Genomic DNA, 23469 nt, shown 5'->3' on the forward strand with positions numbered 1-23469 from the left:
GAGATTTTGGTCTCCTTTCCTACAGTCCCAAGACATTGGCCACACCAGTGGGAACTGATGGACATTAGAGCTTTGCAGGGGACTGGATTATCAGTTGCCTAAGACTCTTGCAAGTCATTAATTAAATTCATGTGGACTGCAGCCTAATTGTAAAAGCTTTTTCAGATAATTATTTTAGATGCCTGGAACAAGTTCCCTGTCCCTTTCCTGCAGTCTCTTCTGTGAAGGAAGAGAAAATGGGTGACTCGATCCAGGTTTTGCTCACGTTATACTAACTGCTGAGTTCTCTCTTTGGCATGGAATAGGCCTCCCACTCCCAATTAATCCTGCCGGAATAGAGCTCTTGGAATAAAAAAAATTTTTTTTCCACTCACAATTAAGGAAAACTAATACAGGTAGTCAGCTTACAACAGTTCGTTTAGTGACAGGTTCGAAGTTACAACGGCATTGAAAATAGTGACTTATCACTGTTTTTTCCACTTAATGACCGTTGCAACATCCCCATGGTCACATGATTTACATTCGGATGCTGGACAACTGACTATATGATAGCTGCAGTGTCCCAGAGTCAAATAATCCTGTTGTGTCTCACTCGCTTTCCCTGCAGCCGGGCCCCTCTTATCTCCTTCCGAACACTGAGGAATGTCCTGGCATGCCTCCAGGCCCCAGGCCTGGCACCATGCCCAGACAGGCCGAACAAGATGAAGGGCCTGAAGTGCCTCCAGCCCCCAGCCCTGGCTCCATGCCCAGGCAAACGGAGCAACTAGACCCCTCCCCCTCCCCCACAGCATGTGAGCCTGAGGAATGTCAATTACCAACAGCTGGAGCCTGGAGAGATCCTCGCTTCAGGAGAATTGATAGGTGGCATCAGCAGAAGGAAGGGAGGGGCAGGCCTGGATAAGTGCTGAGTCATGGAGCCACACCCCATGGCCTATATAAAGGATCTGCTTTCTGGCATTCTCTGAGTCAGGCAAAGTCTACCTTGAATTGCTGAAGTCACTTCCTGGTCTCCTGCCTGCCTTGAGAACTTTGCTAGGACTTTGGCAGAGCTGCAGAGGCACACCTGATACGGACTTCCCCGACCCGGCCGTCAGCGGAGGAGTGGGACATGACAAATCCTCTTTTGCAACCTTCTGACAAGCAAAACCAATGGGGAAGGCAGATTCACTTAGCAGCCCTGTTACTGTTGTGGCTCTAGCCCCCCCCCCCCCCGCCAGGCCTGGCTACCTGCCAGAAAGTGACTCAGAGAGTGAGGAGGAAGGGCCTTCAGGGCTCCCCCTGCAGGGCCGGCCTCTCTGGCTCAGCTCCAGGAGCCAGAGGCAGACCAGGTGGAGGAGTTGACGAAGCCTCTGTCTCCTGTATCTCCCCCGCCCAGGCAATGCTTCCAGACCCAGCTGTGGACAATCAGTCCTGGTTAGATCCCCAGTTTTGTAGACAAGAGAGGCGGGAACAACAGAAGAAGGGGTGGAGCAGGCCTAGAAAGTGCTGAGTCATGGATTCACACCCCACAGGGTATAAAAGCAGGAGGGTCTGCTCTACTTCGTGACGGACAAAACAAACTGACTGGAGAAAACTTGAGCTGAACTATTTGACTGAGCATTTGGCTTGGATTGCTGTTTGTTCCTGACTTCCTGGTTCCTCCGGTAACGAGCTTCTGACACGCCGCATCAAGGAAGATAAAGAAAACCTTGGTAGACGCTCGCTGGTTTGCTGCCAGAGCTGATAGCTGCCGTGGACTAAATTGCCAGCTAATTGAGTCAGTTCACGTGCCTCCCGGACTGAGGTGGGGGAACAGAACAGTTACTGATTTAACAACTGCAGTGATTCACTTAACAAATGTGGCAAGAAAAGTTGTAAAATGGGGCAAAACTCACTTAACAAATTTCTTACTTAGCAACCTTAATTTTGGGCTCAATTGTGGTCATAAGTTGAGGACTACCTCTATATGTTGGAGGCAAATTTTCATTCTTGTTTAACATGGGAGCTTTCAAAATAAAAGTATCTTACCTTTCTTTCCCTCTTCCCCCAAAATGGGAGTCTGAAATGTCCCATCAGAGAACTGAGTCAGGATATGCCTACAAGTAGTCCTTGATTTAATATTGCAATTGAGCAATCATAAAAAATTATGAGTCACTCCAGTCATTAAGCAGGTCATCATATCACTGCGCCCAGTTTGACAACTTTTTTTTTTCCTGCTGTGGTCATAAATGCCGTAGTTGTTGTTGTTGTTTTGGAAAAAGTTTTTTATTTTTTATAAACATAATAGTAAAAAAAAATCATTCTTTTTTTTTTTTTTTTGCAAAATTTTTTTATTTTTCCATAATAATTCCCACAATTTGACCAGTGTACAATACAATCACTTATCCAACAATCAGTCCTATACTCAAATTATACTCAGTCAGGGCTGCTCGACTGCCACTCCCCCCTTTAATCCTTTCTTCCCTTCTCATCCTTCTTAAACTTCCCCCACCACCTTCTCCTCGCTTTCCTACTTCCCCTCCTCTTTCCCACTTCTCACTACCATCCTTTCTAACCCTCTATCTTCTCCTTCTTCTCCTCCTCCTATCCTTTCTTCTCCCTCCCTTCTTTCCTCCCTACCCACCTACCTACCTACTTTCTTCCTTCTTTACTCCTCTTTCCTTACCCTTTCCCTTCGGGAGTGTTTGCCGAGCAGTCCCGACATTACACCATTCCAACTTGTTTAATTCTACCATTATTCCTGTACAATGGCAACCAATCAATTTATAGTCTTCCCCTTCCCCGCCTCCTTCCCAGAACAGAATACAGGGTATTGTAACTAACAAACATAATCTAAAATATAACATAAAACATATTCCATTTCACACCATCACACTATCAATTCCCTTCTTTCTTAAACTAATACATAATAATTCCTAACTTCACTCAAAAACTAATTGATATTTTTTAATCTGATACTTATTTTGAATATAATCAATCCACTTCCTCCATTCCAATATACCGTATATACTCGAATATAAGCCGATCCGAGTATAAGCCGAGGTCCCCAATTTTACCCCAAAAAACTGGGGTAAACTGGGGACTCGAGTATAAGCCGAGGGTGGGAAATGAGGCACCTACCGGTCGGCGAAACCCTCCCTCCCTCGGCCGAGAAGGCTGGCTCCCGCCCGCCCTCTCACTGCACCGGCAGGGCTTCCCAGCTAAAGCAAAAGCCCGCCAAGTTCGCTACCGCCGGTATAATGTGAAAAAGAAATTAAAACTCGAGTATAAGCCGTATATACTCGAGTATAAGCCGAGGGGACGTTTTTCAGCACAAAAAACGTGCTGAAAAACTCGGCTTATACTCGAGTATATACGTATATTTTCTTGTGTACAGTCTTTCAAGTAGGCAGAAATTTTGCCATTTCTGCTAAATTTGATACTTTACTAATCCATTCTCCAATTGTAGGTAAGTCTTCTTTCTTCCAATATTGTGCAATCAATAATCTTGCAGCAGTTATTAAATTCAGAATCAGTTTTGTCTCTATAACAGTGCAATCTGAGATTATTCCTAATAAAAGAACTGTGGAACAAACTTGATCTTCTTTTTCAAAATGTTCTGCATAATCCACCATATTTTTAATCCAAAAGGCTTTAACTTTTTTGCAAGTCCACCATATATGATAATAGGTAGCATCCTCACAATCACATCTCCAACATTTTGCTTTCACATTTGGATACATACATGACAGTTTTTTAGGATCTAAATGCCATCTATAAAACATTTTATAAAAATTTTCTCTTAAATTTTGTGCTTGCGTGAATTTAACATTCCTCACCCAAATTTTTCCCCATGTTTCTAACATTATAGGTTGTTGAAAATTTTGTGCCCATTTTACCATACAATCTTTAACCAACTCCATTTCTGAATCAATTTCAACCAATACATTATATAATCTCTTTATATGCTGTTGACCTTGATCTTTTATTTGTTTTACCAGATTATCATCACTTTGCCTTATACCAATTTTCTGATCTATTTTCCATCTAGATTGCAATTGTCCATACTGGAACCATGTATAATTTCTTCCTTCATCCTCAATTTCTCCCTAGATTTTAACTGTAATTCCCCTTTTTCCATAGTCAAAAGCTCTTTGTAAGTGATAACTTCCATTTTTTGTAATATATTTATATTCTCTATCATATGTCTGGGGATGGTCCATATTGGTATCTTTCCATCTAACTTATATTGATATTTTTTCCAAATCCTCAACAACGCACTTCTGACCATATTATTCTTAAATGTCTTATCAATTTTCTTGTCATATATTACATATGCGTGCCATCCATATAACAAACCATAACCTTCTATATTCAAAATCCTTTCCTCTGTTAAATTAATCCAATCAGAAATTAAAGTTAAAACAACTGCATCATAGTACAATTTCAAATTAGGCATTTTTAAACCCCCTCTTTCCCTAACGTCTTGCATTATTTTTAACTTTATCCTCGGTTTTTTACCCTTCCATACAAATTTATTAATCCCTTTTTGCCATTCTTGTAAATTTGCATCTTTCTTCAAAATTGGAATCATTTGAAACAAAAATAAAAATCTAGGCAAAACATTCATTTTTATAGCTGCCACTCTTCCCAACAATGATAATTGTAACTTCTTCCATTTCTCCATTTCTTTAATTACTTTCCCCACAATACCTCATAATTGTTTTTATATAATTTTACATTCGATGCTGTAATGTATACTCCTAAGTATTTAACCTTTTAACTACTTCATATCCAGTTATTCTTTCTAATTCTTCCTCTGATGTGTATTCATATTTTTAATTATCATTTTGTCTTCTGTTGATTCACTTTAAACCCAGATACCTTACTATACTGATCAATTGTCTCCATCAAATATACAGCTGAATGTATTGGTTGAGATAAAGAAACAACCAAATCATCTGCAAACGCTCTTAATTTATAATCTTGATTTTTAATTCTAATTCCTTTTATTCGATCTAAACCACGTATCTTACTCAATAATATTTCCAAAGTTAGAATGAATAATAATGGTGACAAGGGACATCCTTGTCTAGTCCCTTTCTCAATCTTGAAAGATTCTGTTAATCCACCATTTACTATTATTTGAGCTGTTTGCTTTTGATATATAGCCTTAATTGCTTGAATAAAATAATCCCCAAATTGCATTTTTTCTATTACTTTAAACAAAAACTGCCAATCCAATCTATCAAAAGCTTTTTCGGCATCCAAAAAGAGGAATGCTGCTGAAACCTGGCTGTTTCCTTCCAAATATTCAAGTAAATTTACAATTTGTCTCATATTATATCTCATCTGTCTCCCCTTAATAAATCCTGATTGGTCATTATGAATTAATTGATTCATCAGTGGCATCAATCTATTCGCTAGTATCTTAGCAAATATCTTATAATCAGTATTTAAAAGCGATATTGGCCTATAATTCTCTGGTTTAACACCATCTCGATCTTCTTTAGGTATTAATGAAATAAAAGCTGTCCTCCATGAAGGAGGAGCTTCTCCTCCCCTTTGTATTCTGTTAAATAACTCCTTAAGTGGTACAATCATCTCATTTTGTAAATTTTTATAATAAGTAGTTGTCAAGCCATCTGTACCTGGTGCTTTATTCGCTTTAAGCTGCTTAATTGCAAACACTATTTCCTCTGAAGAAATTAATTGATTCAACTCTTCCCTTTGATCTACTGTAATTTCTAAAATACCGTGGTCCTGTAAATATCTATCTATATCTTTATCACTAATCACATCTCTAGAATATAACTTAGTATAATATTCTAAAAAAGCTTTTTTAATCAAATTTTGCTGATATACTTCCTTACCTCTATATTCTATTTTATCAATTATACGTCGTTTCTGTTTCTTTCTTAATAAATATGCTAACCACCTTCCAGGTTTATTTAATATTGCAATTGAGCAATCATAAAAAATTATGAGTCACTCCAGTCATTAAGCAGGTCATCATATCACTGCGCCCAGTTTGACAACTTTTTTTTTTCCTGCTGTGGTCATAAATGCTGTAGTTGTTGTTGTTGTTTTGGAAAAAGTTTTTTATTTTTTATAAACATAATAGTAAAAAAAAATCATTCTGAACAGATTGTCAGTCAGGTAAATCCTTAAACATATTTCAAATTTCATCCCCCATTGTATTTTATACAATATATTTTCTTCTCATTCATTCAAATTAATAGTTATTGCACATATTTAGTAAAAATTGTATTCCATCCCGTTAGAGTTTAAATGAAGTCTAGTCCCCATGTTTAAGTTCCCCAAAACAATTGCATTCTTCCTATGCCTCTAGAAATCACTATTTAATACAGTTGCAAATCAAAGGTAGCAATATTCTTTAAAATTTCAAATCATAGAAACTAACTTTCTTATCCAAAGTCTTGTTATTCCATAGTTATCACTTGTATTCTTGTTTAGATGACAAAAGTTCTCTGCTTAGAACTTCAATTTAAAGGCAGGCATTCAAAATCCTTTCTTAAAGCTGTCATGCAATCATAACAGCATATCAATCTTCATGGGAATAGTCCTAAAACAAAAGCTATTCGATTCTTTCTTTTCTTCCTCTGCCTCTATATGTCACTCTTTAGTACAGTTGCAGACCACAAATAACTAAGTAGCTATTTTAGGTAGCAATTAAGTTTCTTCTTGTTTCTTAAGTATGTTAAATCACAAAAATCAATTTTCTAATCCAGAATCTTTTCTTAAGTGCCTCTTAAAATCAAACTAAAATTATTTTAAAATCTCAAAAAACAATTTCTTACTTTCATTTTTCTTCTATCTTTAAATATCTTTTAAATTACAGTCGCAATTAACAGTGTCCATTTTAATTTCTGAAAAGATAAACCACGCCTTCCCTTTGTCTCTGCTTATTTTCCTTTTTCCAAGTCTTATCTCATTTTAATAGTTTCTTTAACTTTCTTCTAGTCACAAATTTCAGAGGATAGAGGGATTTGAGGTATTCCATTAAAGTCTAAAATAGAATTCCCTTTGACTTCTTTTTCTTATTTCTTTTATATCTTGAAAAGTCCATCAAAACTTCCAGGGGTCTCAAAACATACTTAATTAAGGGATGTTTATTTTCCTTTCTTGTTTAATTAGGGCTCTAGACTTCCATTCCAAGCCCTCTGCTTCAAAGTTTAGGGTATCCTTGATTTATTTCCTTCCGTTTTCAATTTCCATTAAATTTAGCCGCTAGTTCCAAATTTTTTCAATGCTTGTGCATTTTTTTAAAAAGCATTTATTCCTCCATGAGCTGATGACAACTCACCCGACTTCGACATTCTGTTTTTGAGAATGCTTCTTCCTCCTGCCCAATTCTTGTGGCTGTCTCCGACTTTGTAGCAGCTGATGTTGGCTGCCATTCCTCCCCGATAGGTCGGGGGGGGGGAGACCGGGGCTGCAGGGAGTTTGCTGCCTCCCTGATCGCTCTGAAGGCTCCCCCATTTTTTGCTGCCACTATGAGGCAGCTATGGTCCGCAATGGACCCCTATTTTGGGGGGGATTTCAGCGCTTACCTCGGAGCTATCGGGGTAAGCGACCGTTTCGTTGCGATGCTGGCTACGCTTCCCTCTACTCTGAATGCCGTAGTTGTTAAGTGAATCCATTGCAAAGGGCATCTTTTGACAGAAACTGGAAGTTCCCAGTAAAAAAAATGAAAATCAAGATCACGTAATTGTGCGGTGCTGCAAATGGCCGTAAATGTGGGCTAGTTGCCGAGGGCCCAAAATGTGATCATGTGACTGCAAGGGGGACCTGGACCTCAGAACTTCCCAGGTCATAAGAAGCCCTGGGAAGGTCTATCATAACTTTGAATGATCATTAGGCAACCAATTGTAAGTCGAGGATTGCCTGTATTAGCTATAGTGGTCTAACAGTAGATATTACAGGAATTAACACAAAAGTCATTTGTGGGACAGAATGGAAAAAACAACAACAGTATTGAGACGGAAGTTTTGCCAGCAAGGCAAATATTCCTGATTGTTGCCTGTATTGAAAGTTCTCATTATTTTATTTTATTTTACTGATCGTTGTATAAAGTTGCAGTAATCCAAGAATTTATTGATCACCTATTTCTTTTTTCTTCTTTTCTTCCTCTGCCTCTATATGTCACTCTTTAGTACAGTTGCAGACCACAAATAACTAAGTAGCTATTTTAGGTAGCAATTAAGTTTCTTCTTGTTTCTTAAGTATGTTAAATCACAAAAATCAATTTTCTAATCCAGAATCTTTTCTTAAGTGCCTCTTAAAATCAAACTAAAATTATTTTAAAATCTCAAAAAAAATTTCTTACTTTCATTTTTCTTCTATCTTTAAATATCTTTTAAATTACAGTCGCAATTAACAGTGTCCATTTTAATTTCTGAAAAGATAAACCACGCCTTCCCTTTGTCTCTGCTTATTTTCCTTTTTCCAAGTCTTATCTCATTTTAATAGTTTCTTTAACTTTCTTCTAGTCACAAATTTCAGAGGATAGAGGGATTTGAGGTATTCCATTAAAGTCTAAAATAGAATTCCCTTTGACTTCTTTTTCTTATTTCTTTTATATCTTGAAAAGTCCATCAAAACTTCCAGGGGTCTCAAAACATACTTAATTAAGGGATGTTTATTTTCCTTTCTTGTTTAATTAGGGCTCTAGACTTCCATTCCAAGCCCTCTGCTTCAAAGTTTAGGGTATCCTTGATTTATTTCCTTCCGTTTTCAATTTCCATTAAATTTAGCCGCTAGTTCCAAATTTTTTCAATGCTTGTGCATTTTTTTAAAAAGCATTTATTCCTCCATGAGCTGATGACAACTCACCCGACTTCGACATTCTGTTTTTGAGAATGCTTCTTCCTCCTGCCCAATTCTTGTGGCTGTCTCCGACTTTGTAGCAGCTGATGTTGGCTGCCATTCCTCCCCGATAGGTCGGGGGGGGGGAGACCGGGGCTGCAGGGAGTTTGCTGCCTCCCTGGTCGCTCTGAAGGCTCCCCCATTTTTTGCTGCCACTATGAGGCAGCTATGGTCCGCAAAGGGCCCCTATTTTGGGATTTCAGCGCCACTCGAGCTATCGGGGAAAGCGACCGTTTCGTTGCGATGCTGGCTACGCTTCCCTCTACTCTGAATGCCGTAGTTGTTAAGTGAATCCATTGCAAAGGGCATCTTTTGACAGAAACTGGAAGTTCCCAGTAAAAAAAATGAAAATCAAGATCACGTAATTGTGCGGTGCTGCAAATGGCCGTAAATGTGGGCCAGTTGCCGAGGGCCCAAAATGTGATCATGTGACTGCAAGGGGGACCTGGACATCAGAACTTCCCAGGTCATAAGAAGCCCTGGGAAGGTCTATCATAACTTTGAATGATCATTAGGCAACCAATTGTAAGTCGAGGATTGCCTGTATTAGCTATAGTGGTCTAACAGTAGATATTACAGGAATTAACACAAAAGTCATTTGTGGGACAGAATGGAAAAAACAACAACAGTATTGAGACGGAAGTTTTGCCAGCAAGGCAAATATTCCTGATTGTTGCCTGTATTGAAAGTTCTCATTATTTTAGACTTTTACTGATCGTTGTATAAAGTTGCAGTAATCCAAGAATTTATTGATCACCTATTTCTTTTTTCTTCTTTTCTTCCTTCTTCTTAAATTTGAAAAAAAATAAAGGAGGAGCTGGATTTCTGTGAGACCCTGCTGCGTCTTTGCTTCCACAGTCAACCTGATGAAAACAACATGGACCGGTAGCTTGGTTGTTTGACATGGTTGAAGTTCACGCTCATATTTGGATCTGTGCTGGTTGGTGGCCCCTGATGGAAACACCCACGTCTATCCTACATCTGCTGAACCAGCGGTAAGCTGGAGTAACAGAAGATCTTTTGGAAACAGAGCTATGCTGCTGTTAAGCTGAGTGATCAGCAGGAAGACTTTCATAAGCTATTGCTGCATAACTTCCTTTTCATCATTTTCCAAAATGCATTTGTCTACCCTTGTAGTTTACTGGTAAGCTTTGCCAGTCACAGTGTAGCCTACCTATTTTAAAAACCTTAGTTTTTAAAGGATTCTTTCAATCTCCAACTTTAAGGGGGAAATGAACTACTTCCTATTACGCTTTGCTTGTTTTCATAGTTGCAGTGCTTAGGAGGGTGGGGCAAGGTTGAATACTTTTTAATGGCTTGGCCATTAAAGGCTTGGAAGAAAAATCAGTTGGCAGGGTTTTTTTTTCTCTTTAGGATATTATTCCCAAGCATAATATCCTTCCAGATGTTTGAACTTTCATCCCCATCATCCCTAAACTATCAAAAACAGAGTTTATGATGCTTTATCTCAGTTCATGCAGGTAATCATTGAAGTCCACAGGTATGGAGAATAAAGTTGGGGGAAAACTTTTCTAGCTATCACTGAAAGACAGAAATGTTACTGCACTGCTCTTGATCACCAAAATGCTTTCAACACCTTTCAGATGGCATCTGTGTGGTTGTGGGGTGGAGTGGAGCGAAGAAAAAATTTAAACATATCTGAAATCATCTGGAAATCACCCCACCCCCTCCGGATTCACAAGATTGCTACATTTTTGTGCAGAACATTAGGAAATCTGGCTAGAGTCATATTTTAATCTATTTTACTTCAAAATTCTCCTTAAAACAATGGCTCTCTTTTGGGGATGATGGGAAGGAGGGAACCCCCCCAAATTTCTTTTCCAAATATATAATCCAGCACTGTATATTTGTTCAGCAAAATGAGCTTTTTGTGCCTATGTAAGAATGCAGGATCTGTATGATAATTATCTTTAAAACTGTATGATAATTATCTTTAAAAAGTGTTTCAAATATGGGAAAACTGGAAAAAATATGTCGGATTGGGCATCTTGTCAGACTGTTGCTTCAGTAGAGGTGAAGAGTGGATTACCATACATAGAGGTAGAATGAAATTCCATTTTCTTTGCAAGTCTTAGAGTCCTGCCTTTTTTTTTTTCCCAACCTTTGCAAATGGCTTTCCTGGTTAGAAATGGTGATTGTAGAACTTTGGATTTTTTTCCCCCATTGACTCATCTGATGTACTGAATTCAAGCAGCTTGTATCTTCTATCACTGTGCATTGCTAATGCTGTATTCTCAACTTAATTTTTTTAACAAGTTTCTTTCGGGTGATAAGTCTGGCATGTTTTTTGTTTTTCCCATTAGCAGAAGCTTGTAAAACATTGAAACACATCTCTTTCACCTTTCAACATAAATAAACTAGAGGAAGATGCTAGATCCTGCAAGGGAATGAGCTGCAAAGTGGAAGCCCCTTAGTCCTAATTGGCCTCCTTTGTATCAGCTAATACCTACCTCAGTGCTATCCTAGAGGCAGGACTGGTGGATTATACAGGTAGTCCTCTATTTACAACCATAATTGAGACCAAAATTTCAATTGCTAAGCAAGACAGTTGTTAAGTGAGTTGTGCCCCATTTTATGACATTTTCTGCCACAATTGTTAAACGAATCACCAGTTTTAAATGAATCGTGTGGCTGTTAAGCAAATCTGGTTTCCCCATTGATTTTGCTTGTCAGAAAGTTTGAAAAGGTGGTCACATGACCCCGGGACATTGCAAACATCATAAATACATGCCAGTTGCCAAGCACCCAAATTTTCATCATTTGACCATGGGGATGCTGCAATGGTCATAAGTGTGAAAACCAGTCATAACTCATTTTTTCAGTGCCATTGTAACTTTGAACAGTCACTAAATGAATGGTCATAAGTCGAGGATTTCCTGTATTGGGAAATGAAGCAATGAGATTTGCTCCCACCCTCCTATATATCAGGCAGGAGCAGGAGAGGGAATTGTCCTCTCAAAAGTCATCACCCACAAACTTGACACTAACCAGATTTAGGAATGTGTAAAACTGAAAAGCAGAGATAGAACAGCCAAGGCACATCAAGTAAACAAGCCTTTGGCAAGATGGCCTGTTTCTTATTTTCCAAAATGCTGGGGAATGCTCTTGTAGTAACACACTTCTTTCTTAGATGTTGTGGGTAGAGTTTTGGGTTCAGGGTCCTGAATAAAAACCTTTCACTACATGTATCTTCTTAACTACTGTGATGATGTTAGTAGGTATTTCATATTGCGTTACAATCAGCTAAATAAAATTTAAACATAAAAAGAAAACTATACATTTCACCTAATACCTATGGTTAAAACATGTTTAGCAATTGAAAGTGTTACCTCAGGCCTTTAACCAAATCCGTGCTGAAGGGGCAGCCTGAACTTTGGCATAAGCTTGAAACCAAGCTGCTTTGGCTATACAGTATATAGAATAGGATAGGATAGGATAGGATAGAATAGAATAGAATAGAATAGAATAGAATAGAATAGAATAGAATAGAATAGAATAGAATAGAATAGAATAGAATTTTTTATTGGCCAAGTGTGATTGGACACACAAGGAATTTGTCTTGGTGCATATGCTCTCAGTGTACATAAAAGAAAAGATACCTTCATCAAGGTACAATGACATAGTATATGACATAGTATAGCATTGGTTTATGCTCCAAATCTGAATGCATTTAACCTTGAAATAGTTATAAGGGTGAAAATGCTGCACTTCAAAGTAACATAACATCAGAATTGGAAGGGACCTTGGAGGCCTTCTAGTCCAACCCCCTGCCCAGGCAGGAAACCCTACACCATCTCAGTCAGATGGTTATCCAACATTTTCTTAAAAATTTCCAGTGTTGGAGCATTCACAACTTCTGAAGGCAAGTCGTTCCACTTATTAATTGTTCTGTCAGGAAATTTCTCCTTAGTTCTAAGTTGCTTCTTTCTTTGATCAGTTTCCACCCATTGCTTCTTGTTCTACCCTCAGGTGCTGTTATATATATTCTTTGGCAGTCTTTTTCAACTTTCCCCAGCCACTGTGGATTCTTGGAGTTTCATGTTAAAGTTCCCAAGATGAGGAACACCGCTCTATGGGAGTTACTTCTATAAATTTGTGTATAAAAATACAGATGTCTGTACACTTAACTGCATTGTCAAGAAAGAACTGCTCTGCCATTATAACATACAGATAGTCCTTGATTTACCATCTCAATTGGGACCAGAAATTCCATTGCTAAGTAAGGCAGCTATTAAGTGAGTTATTTTACAACCTATAGTTATTAAGTGAATCACTGCAGGCATTAAGTGAATCCGGCTTCTCCCACATTGACTTTTCTTCTTGGAAGCTAGCTGGAAGTCACGATGACGATCACATGACCCTGGGATGCTGCAACCGGCATCAATACATGCCGTTGCAAAGCTCTCAAATTTTGATCATGTGACCATATTGTCAGTGTGAGGACCAATCATAACTCAACTTTTTTTCAGAGCTGCTGTAAATTCAAGTATTCGTTAAATGGTTGTAAATCAAGGACTACCTGTGCATGTTTTAAGAAAGGAGAATTCCAGTAAGATACCTTCTGTTTACTGAACTTCCTTTCTTTCTTTTTCTAGTTAGTTTGTACTTAATGGAACACTTTGAGCTCAAAATATGACAATGGTTTAACAACAGCAGTTTCAATGGATCTTAAGTTCAAAGTAAAGTTGCCAACATGTTTTTGTATGTAGGTCTCAGCCATGATGTAGCTTAAAGCAAGTTATTTTGGTTCTTAAATTCATGGCTTAATACAAAATAATAACTTGCTGTAGAATTTGCAGGTCTTTAAATCAGTAACGATTTTTTCCTTATTCAAACCATCCACCCTGACAAAAGTACCATTTAGGGGGAGGGTTCCTGTGCTTAATCCATCAACTGCCAGCTGCAATAGTTGCAGCACTATAGGCAGACATCATCCAGTTATGGTTGGTGCTCTATTATCTCAGGTGACCCACAAAACACTGACCTACTTCTCTTTGACAATGAGATCCTTCAGATTCCTGAAATCACAGCATCCCAAATGCAGTTTCATGCTTGGATCAACAACTACAGAATTGCTTACATTCATGACAAAGCTGTTAGTCTGGTGTAATCCCTGGTTAAGAAACATCCCCTGCTGTGTCTTCAACCCCGGAGGAAAACTTTGCAATATATGATCATTTCAGTTTTTTTTAATGCACCAGGAACCTAGTTCAAATCAGTACTCATGAAAATCAGATTACCGGGATAGATCTGGACTGCATAAGAAAAATATTAGTGCGTGGCTAGCAAGAGTATTAAATTTTGCGGGCAAAAAAGAAATAAGGACACATGATGCCATCAGTATGTTTGTGGACTAGAAAGCTCCACAAAATCGCGTGTATAAAATGCGATACGGACATGAGAATGGGAACGGGGCAAAAGACCATGAAATGGCAGCGATACAGCAGCTCGTGAGAGTGATCGTTGAAACCGCGATTACAGAACACGTACAGAGTACGATGCGATGTACGCAATTTTAGTAAAAAATACAAGTTGGAAACATGAAGAAAGAGACCTTCATCCTGCAACGGATGTCTAAAACGATAAAATGTAAAGTATTTCAATGACTCGCCAATAAAAGTTGCTTAAGAGAAATAGCAATAAGAATAAAGCTAGTGAACGCAGATGTGCCAATTTGGGAGTCAAATTTAAACCAGATCGGGGAGGAGGAGGAAATCTTCGGGAAAAAACGCGCAGAAGCAAATAGACTCCCCACGTCTCGCTCCCGAGCATGCGCACGGTAAGCAGGCTTCAGACCACGCCTGCGCTGCTCGCGTTTTTCCTTCCCTCCCTTTGAAGCCATACGGGAAGAGCCGGGGAAGCGAGTGCGAGCTTGCGCGGTGGAGGTGGGGAGGGGGAGGGCAAGTGAGGAATCAGTGAGAAGGAAAGGAAGAGCGCACGGAAGAGCAGGTAGAACAGCAGGAGCAGCAAAGAAGGCCCAAAGCGGAAGGAAAGGCGACCCCGGGTGTTCAGGGGCGGGGTTTAGCCGGGAGGAGGAAATGGCAAGTGGGCCGCTGGTGGCGCGCGCGGTGGCTTCTGGGATCGTGGCGGTGAAGGCAAAGGGGAAAAAAAAAAAAAGAGCGGCGAGTGAGCGAGCTTCTTTCCCCATTTCCTCCGCCAGCGAAGAAAAAGGGCAGGCAGGAGGGGGCTCGTGCCCGGTGAGCGCGGTGGACCTTGAGGGTGAGGAGAGGAGAAGGGAAGGGGGAGAAGGACTGTGCCTAGGAGGGGGAGAGAGAGAGAGAGAGAGAGAGAGAGAAAAGTGGGAGCCCTGTGGGAAAGGAAGCTGCCGCCATTTTAGAGAACCCTGTGGGAGACCCTCCCCCTCTTCTTGCCCCCCCCCACCTCAGTATCTCTCTCCCCCTCCCCGCACACGCTCCGTTTGTGCGCTTGTCTTCCCGTCTGAGGAGTCCTTGCTGGGCCCTCTTCCCTTCGCTCCCTCAGGTAACAATCCGGCTTTCCTTTCGCAAGCACCGCCACCCCGGTCCCCCTTTCCATGCCTTCCCCCCGCCAGAATTAGCGACGCTTCATCCGGATCCTTCACGCCGTGGAATGGGGGGAGGGCTCGTCAGCTTTTCGGTCCCCGGCATTGTAGCAGCCTTTTGTGATCTCTTAAAATTAAGTAGTTGGAAAGGTAGGGAGACCCCCACCCACCCAACCCGACCGCTCCCTACTCCCACCTCCTCAAGTCCATTTCCTCCGAAAGTTTTGGAGACCTAAGTCTTGAAAACTATAAACTTGAGTATAGCTCCCCCCCCGCACGAATAAAGGTATCCTGTTGACAGAATTGAAATGGACTTGAGTGGAGTGGTAGGGTTTACAAAACAGTGATTAAAAAAAAATTAGGAAAGTGATGCCTAAATGGTGTGCGTGTATCTATACTTAAATAAATGAAGCTTGCAACGAAAAGGAGCAGGTGTCAGAAAATTTTGAGCTCTCAGTTTTTGTGTCTTTCCTGAGAATGGCAATTTCTGAGTGGGTGGGATGATGGGTCTGATATGTATTAAATAGCTGCAATGTTTTGGGTTTCATTAGCTGAGAAAAAGTGCTTCCTTGAATTCAGCGCCCAGCATGCACGGTTCACATTCATATGCATTTTTCTTCCAAATTCTTTCACCTTAATTCCTAATTAAAATGTACACTGGGGACACATTGTAGATGTTACCTGTGTTGTATAAAATAACTGATGCCTTGTATACTCAGAATCACATACACAGCTTACAATTGTCACATGCCAGTGCAGAAGGAAACATCCTATATAATGTGCTTTAACCACCTTTTGTACACAATAGAAAGGTTAAAGTATATTAATGGATAAATTGAACTCTGATCAAACTGCATACACGATATTTGCTTGGTGATTCTGAATAATAGCAATCATTAATTGTGATATGTGGCTAGTAATATTCTATACTGTCTTTGGTAAGTTGGATAAATAGCAATTCTTCATCTTATTTGTGGATAGAAACTGTCTTCTGTCTCTTTGTTGGATCTTTTCAATTAATATTAAAGATAATAAAAGTTTAAACATTTGTCCAAGTCTAGACAGCTTCAATAGGTATTCCAGTTGAAATCTTTAAAGAAAATTTTCATACTTTAAGTGTAATCAGACAGTATATTATTGTTTTAATGTTTTTCCCTTTTTGAATGATCTCTGATTCAGTGTAACGGTAGGTGAACTTGTTTTACTGTTTGGAAGTTGAAAGATTAGATCAATTTTTGTCATTGTCTCCAAAAATTTAGTTTTACATTATGAAAATCAAGAAAGAATTCATAAATTTGGTGTTTCACTTGGCAAATATCAAATCTTTTGATTTGTTAAGACTTATGCACTGTACATGAAAGTAAAATGTAGACTTCTTTTAAAAGTTATTGGCAAATGCCTATTTTTTGGTTAACTTTTAAGGAGGAATTCAGAAAAAAGCTGTTACTCTTATTAGTACGTACGTAATTCATAGGGCATGTCACATTTACTATAGACCTGATATTTTCTTAGTTGCATTTTATTCTGGCAATAAAATGATAAAACTAGAAAGTGATGATTCATGAAAGTAGGGCTGTGGAAATGTATATTGACAAATATATTGACAAGGCCAAATTACAAATGATTTATAAACATGACATAATTTCATGATATCAGGTACCATGTTGAGACAAACTGCTACAGCTAACTAAATGGTTATACAGTGCTTATATTTTATGGTCCTAAATTAAACATTTGATTTTCTAATTTTCTAATGCAAAGTGTTTGCTCTAAACTGAGAAGTGAACCCAAAAAAGGGGAAAAACTGATTTTTACCACAAGAACATTAATCTTCAGAGTAACTTGAAAGCAAATTGAGTTCGTGCTTAGCTTGTTTGTAGAATTCACTAAAGATCCCTAGGTGCCTTATATTTTGTTCTTTTTTTGTAATTTAAAACTGAGAATGAGAGAATTAGTTATGTGCAATATGTTTTACAGTACTTTGGCTGCTGTCCATTGGGGACATTAAAATATAGACAAATTGATCTGTGATGCTCCTCCTTTCCATTGATTTGTCTGCTATTAACCAAAAGAAAGGGATCACTGCAGTCTGTGTGATGTGTCTTGTTTAAACTTTAAGAAAGTGTAAATATTTCTTATCTGAAAGAGGGCCAAACAAAAGTAAGCCATAGAGATTATTATTATTTATAGTTTGTCCTATTTTAAAGATTCAAGCTGCTTTGGCAATCATAGTTAAATCTAGGAGGTATACAGCTGCAGATTGTTCTGACAGTTTTGGCAAGAAGAGGCATAAATTTAACCCCACTGCTACAATCGGCACACAAGGAAGCAATTGAAATGGAAGACGTGACATTTCAACAAATCTTTTCTTCTAATACTTTTTGACCAGACAGCAAGGTATTTCAATTCCTTACATGTTTTCTATAGAAGCATTGGTCTGAAGGAGTCATGCATTTGTTATACTTGGTTGAGCAGAGAGAATATTTTTACCCACACAGACTAGATATGAGGAATTCTGCTATAGTAAATAACGTCAAAGGAAGAGTTTTACTGCTCTTAATTAAATTTATATGTAGCTCCGGTGAAAGGGGATCCTCATTCATATTGCAAAATTCAAATGACTTTTCCATGACATATGGCAGAAATTTATGACATCTATTTTCTTAAATGGAAGATTGAAAAGCTTTTCTCCCAGAGAAAATAGGATTAGCAAACTTGGTAAGAGAGCCTTAGTTTGACTGCATAGCATGGATTGCTCCAAGCTGAAATTACCACTTATCTTTGCCTTGCATTACTATGGGGGCTCAGATTCCTGGCTCTCTGTCTCTCTTTTTGGCCTTTGAAATTTAGAAAGTCTACAGTATAAATATAGCCTAAGCTTTGCTTTCTTGGAAAAGGAATGCATTGCAGAATGTAGGTTACTAGCCATAAAGTACAGATCTGTAGCAGCTAAGGAAAGCAGAGTTTGAGAGATTAGCAGATTGATTTTGCTATTCAAAAACTTAAGTACTGTACTTTCCAGGTTAACAAGTGGCCTTGGGAGTGGGGGAATACCCTCTGTTCCAAATATAAAAAGTGAATATTCAGGGCTAGACTGATGAGTAAGAGTTCTTAGTGTGTTACCACTAGGAGTAATGAAATTGATAAATGCAGATGAGAAATAGTTTTATGAAATTACTCATATAACTGAAGAATCAGTAAAGTCTGCATTTCTTTAAATTGTAGTTTGTTAAAAGGTAACAATTGATGTATGCAGTAACTTGGTGAACTCAAAAGGCTTGCCAATAAATACTAGCCTGGTTGCTACTAGTGACTAATAGGAATGCACAAGTGTTAGCTAACCTGTAGAGATAAAGAAAGCCTGGCAATATTTTTTTCCCTGGCAGAAGGAGGGAATGTGTGCTTCATAAGCTAATGCTTCCAACAAAGTGTGTTTAAGCTATGGTAACCAACATTACCTTTTGCCTTTCCTCTGAAATTTGGCTCTACATTTTTCCACTTTGGCCACAGAGAGCCAAACAATATCCAGACTTCCTGCTAATTTAAAAATGCAAATGGCAGCAGCTGCGATGGTACAACAGCTCATATATCTCCATTCCTTTCTGTGGAGTTGGGATGCAGTCTGCTTGCTCATCATTTCACAATGGCAAGTTGGTGTTTTTTTTTAAAGTCTAGGAGTAAAGTTTCCCAACAAACATTTTGGAAAATGTTTTGCAATTTGGAAGAAAACAAGTTTCCTCTTGCAGGGTTGCCAGGGTCCCCAAAGTACTTAACATAAATATATGTTGTAGACAAGTATAAATGTTTGTGGATTACGTATTTTGATCTCATTTCTAAAGCTCTTGAATTTTCCCTTGGAAAGGATCTACAACTATTACATTTTCTATGCCTCATGCCATCATTTATTGTACTAAATATGAGACCCTCTAGGTATTGCCAACACCTTTATTTGACAGTTTGTTTGAGAGGGTAAGATTCTTCCTCTCATGTTAAATGCTTTTTTTTTTTAATATTCTGAAGTATAAGCTTCCTGTTAGAAAATTTGGCAAGTTTGTTGCTCTTTTTGAGGGGAAAATTGTGATCAGGGCACTAGTACATCCTGGGCTATAATTCTCTGAGCATACTTATAAATAGTTTGAGTAAGAACATGACATGATGTGTGCCCACTTCATAGCTGGATTAAAACAGATGGAGTATGCTGGGGGCAGCATACTGGGTAAAAATAGAGCAGAAGTATGTTAATATCTGACAAAGAGTTGAATAGCAGCATTTGCACTAGGACAGTGGAACTGTGTATAACTGTCTTAGATCTTTGATGTAGGTGTTCAGTTCAACCTTTCAAACACACACAACTCATTTTAGCAGTCTTCTCATTGGCTCTTCAATTCTTTTTTCTGAGAAATCGTTAGTTGTGGCTGGGCAAGAGTTCCTGTTGAAAGGTTATATCTCTCTCGCTTTGTAACTGCTCTCTGGTATTGATGTACTGTATACATTGCTTGGTATAACCTTTTAGCATCCTGTGGTCAATGGTCTTCATGATTTCTTTTTATGTTCCCACTACTTTTGTGTGGGTGTGGAATGTCTTGAGTGGAGAAGATAAAAAATCTTGAAACCAAAATATACAATTTTGTAATAGTGTAGGTGAGGAAGGGGGTATTAAATATAGCAATGAGGTGGTTAAGTTGCTGGCCTAGAAACCAGATGACAATCAGTTCTAGGGCTCCCTTGGGCTTGAAGCCAAGCTGGGTGACTTTAGGTCAGTCATATTCTCAGCTCAACTCCACATCACCGTGTTGTTGTGGGAAAAATAGGAGTATTAGGTCCATTCACCACATTGAATTGTCTGACTAACTAACTAACTAAATAATACTTATATCAGTATAAAATAAGATAATACTAATGATAATTGTGATGATATGAATGAATGAGGATGTTTCCTGGAAATAAGTATTCTTGCTGACAATTTGAGATGTTGGTCTTAGTAGGCTCTGTAAAATTTTAGCAATAAATCCTGCCCAAATTCATTTAGTTAATCTAAGGCATCCCTGCTTTTAAGCAAATGCCTTGAAGCCTTTCTAAATAAACCGAATTAAAAAGCATTGCATTAAAAAATGACAGATCAGAGAAAGATAAAACAACAAACTATTTAATTAGACAGCACCATAGTCAATCAAGGGAAAGGAAATATTAAAAATGGATGGGCTTCACTTGATGTCCATAAGCTATCATAAGAGCCAGGGGAAAATAGTTTCATAATTTGGATGCTACTAGTGAGAAGGATTTTGTTCGAATGCTGTAGATACTTGTTAATCCTATTTAAGACTAAATACTGTCTTTTCCATTTGTCTGCCTCTTGTTTCCCCAGAATTTTGGCCAATATTGACCATTATCTTTATATCACCAGATTTAGTCGACAACCTCATGGTGATAAAAACCCCTCTTCTATTTATTTTTTTTAATTCATGGAGAAAATCCCGCTGCTGCTGCTGAAATACGGGCAGGTCAGCTCTGGGCAGAGTCAAGCATTGATACATTTTACTGCACATAAGAAAACAAAGTTTTCTCTGTGCAGTTCCCAAGGGAATCATCTGGAAAGCAAGGAAGGACCTTCAGCATCTGGAAGCACCATATAATTAAAGCAGAGGCAACAGGTTTGCCACTCTTCTAATAAGAGTGTCTGGATCATGACAGGGAGTCATAAAAGCCATAATTTGTCCACTTGTATGTGATCTCAGTTCTTTTTCAATTGTCAGTATTCTGCCTGTTCTACTTTAGAATTCTGCACACATCCTAATTTTTGACAGAACTGTTTAGAGATTTACGTATGACCAGTCATATAGTTCTTTAACTCTTGTGTTGCATGACTGCTGCCTGCTCCAGAGTGTTGTAAATTTGAAACCAGTACAAATTGCTTTCACTTTTACCTCATCTGAACTTTGGTGCCTGTTTTTATGACCATGCTGACAGGCCTTTGGGCCTGCTACTTACAAAGAGCTCATTAAGAGATTGTGACTAAGTGGCCAAGTTCCATTGAAACTGTGCAAGTGACCCTGGCTGATCCTGCTAATAGAGAGGGAAGGGGATGGATTATTATTTGAACATCACTGTATAGTTATGGGTGAATATTAGCGAAACTACTCTGAAATTTTTAATGGCGTCCATATGAGCCATATGTACGAGGTGTGTAAATCTGTTTTTGGGTAAAATAAAAATCAATTAAAATATGAATAATTCTATTTTTGTCTATTTTAAAGCATGTGTATAGCAGGAATAGGCAACTAGATGCCATCCAGATGTTTCAAACTGCCCACATATAACCCAGCTGCTGAACTGCAGGATGTTTAAAGAGATTCTCAGTCATCCAGATCATGGTTTTCTAAAAGGTGCTTATTTCAAAAGGCAACTGGACTTTCTTTGTTTTTCCTCTGGAGAACTGAAGAAGCTTCTTGGATGAGAAGCAAAACATCTTCAAGGAAAAACAAAGCCCAGTTGCCTTTTGAAAAAGCACCTTTTGGACTGCTGGTCAGGATGGTTGTGGTTTATAAGAATATTAAAGTATCTGGAGGTATCAGATTGCTTATTTTAGTCTTAAGTGTAGTTATGTACACACACACACATATATATGTTTCTTAAAACCACGATACCCATCATGCAATTTTGTGAGATATGATTTGTTTCTATATCTTGTAAAGTAAGTTTTAAAAATAGAATTCATTAATTGATTTTCAGAAATCCTGACTGTATTTAGTTTAAAAAAGCAATATCTGGCTACTGTAGCTGGAAGTCTTTTGAAAAATTCAGCAAAGCTTTTAAACTTTTAGTTTGGCTTTCTACCATGCCACACCTTAGACACTACTGCTTTGTTTTCTTTTTCAGAATGAAGCATGCATACAGAGAATGACGTACAAAACTTAAGCTTGTACAAAACTTAAGCTTGTACAAAAGCTCTCTTACTTGCATTGTGTATTTTACCATTTTTTATTGAGTTAGTTTTGTTGACTGATATTTAGAGGCTGTAGGATAGTATTTAAACTCTGTCTTGTGCAGAACAGAAAAATATAAAACACTTTTTAGTGCTGAGGTATAATATAAGCTTGAGTCTAAATCTCAGCACATGATATACTAGTACATTTTAAGCCGAATACTATGTCAGTTTGATTAATTGATTTTGAAGATCAGATAATTACGTGCTACTGAGATTAGAATTCTAATCAAACTGGGACAGTTTTTATTGGCAACATTATAGTGTTTGGTCAAATGTCTTACTTGCTTGCATTTATTTGTTGCATTGCTGGGTATATCACAAAACTGATCAGTTTAATATTAAATTAATTTATATCAGTAGCATGTAGATCTTCTCTCAAAATCTTGAGAGTTCAACACATTATAGGAGGCAAACCACTTACATATAGATGCAAGGATTGAACCCAGTGAAGATTAAGGATTTGTGCTGTTCTCCAGAAACAGAGATGTTACTAAAATTCTAAATTCTGGAGTTGTCTCTTGCCTTTTTTCCTGTAAGCATATGCAGAAGAATGACAGAAGCTCTCCATAATTCTTAAACTGCAGTTTTTTTTAATTTTTATCAGGTTAAAAAAATTTTACTTAATTTTTTTAACTTCTTTGAAAAGAATAAATAAAAATAAATAGTGCTTACAGTAAAAAGTTGAACTGAAGAAAATATAAAATATAGACTTTTACATTAAAACATAATTAATTATTTGTCTTATCTGTAGCAAACATAGTGCCCTAACAGTTTAAAATTCTTTATTGTTCTAGTTCTCTTCATGCCAGCTCTGCCAATTTCTTAGTTTTCCTGATCTCTCAAATATATTGAAAAATCCTTAGTTTAACCCAGTGTTTCTCAAACTTGATAGTTATTGGATATACTGACTTCAATTCCCAGAATCCTCAGCAATAGCTATATTGACTGGAGAATTCTAGGATTTGAAGTCTATATATTTGGAAAATACCAAGGTTGAGGAACAATAGTCCCACCTCTCAATTTACTGCAATCCTTTTTTATTTATTTATTTATTTATTTTTAAAACAAATAAACATAAAAGCATCTTCCATCCAAA

General features: G+C 38.0%; 2 protein-coding genes across 10 annotated transcripts in view; both read left to right on the forward strand.

Annotated features, from left to right (window-relative positions):
• Positions 1 to 12065, forward strand: part of HSPBP1 (HSPA (Hsp70) binding protein 1) — a 49071-nt gene extending 37006 nt beyond the window's left edge. The window contains exon 8 of the mRNA XM_058181225.1: positions 9659 to 12065. Within this exon, the coding sequence (XP_058037208.1) occupies positions 9659 to 9736 (78 nt within the window). The 3' untranslated portion in view covers positions 9737 to 12065. The remainder of the gene's footprint in view (positions 1 to 9658) is intronic.
• A 2601-nt stretch (positions 12066 to 14666) lies between these two features.
• PPP6R1 (protein phosphatase 6 regulatory subunit 1) overlaps positions 14667 to 23469 on the forward strand; it is a 65272-nt gene continuing 56469 nt past the window's right edge. For 3 of the 9 annotated variants that reach the window (XM_058181144.1, XM_058181145.1, XM_058181153.1), the window contains exon 1: positions 14912 to 15065. Coding sequence is in view for 1 of the 9 variants with exons in the window: in XM_058181152.1 (XP_058037135.1) it covers positions 14907 to 15065 (159 nt within the window). In the remaining 8 variants the exon portion in view is untranslated. Of the gene's footprint in view, positions 14818 to 14896; positions 15088 to 15206; positions 15349 to 17649; positions 17786 to 23469 lie in introns of those variants that run through there. The other 6 variants (XM_058181150.1, XM_058181152.1, XM_058181146.1 and 3 more) reach the window with 6 other exon arrangements.

This window comes from Ahaetulla prasina, chromosome 4, assembly GCF_028640845.1.
Source record: "Ahaetulla prasina isolate Xishuangbanna chromosome 4, ASM2864084v1, whole genome shotgun sequence".
NCBI lineage: Eukaryota > Metazoa > Chordata > Lepidosauria > Squamata > Colubridae > Ahaetulla > Ahaetulla prasina.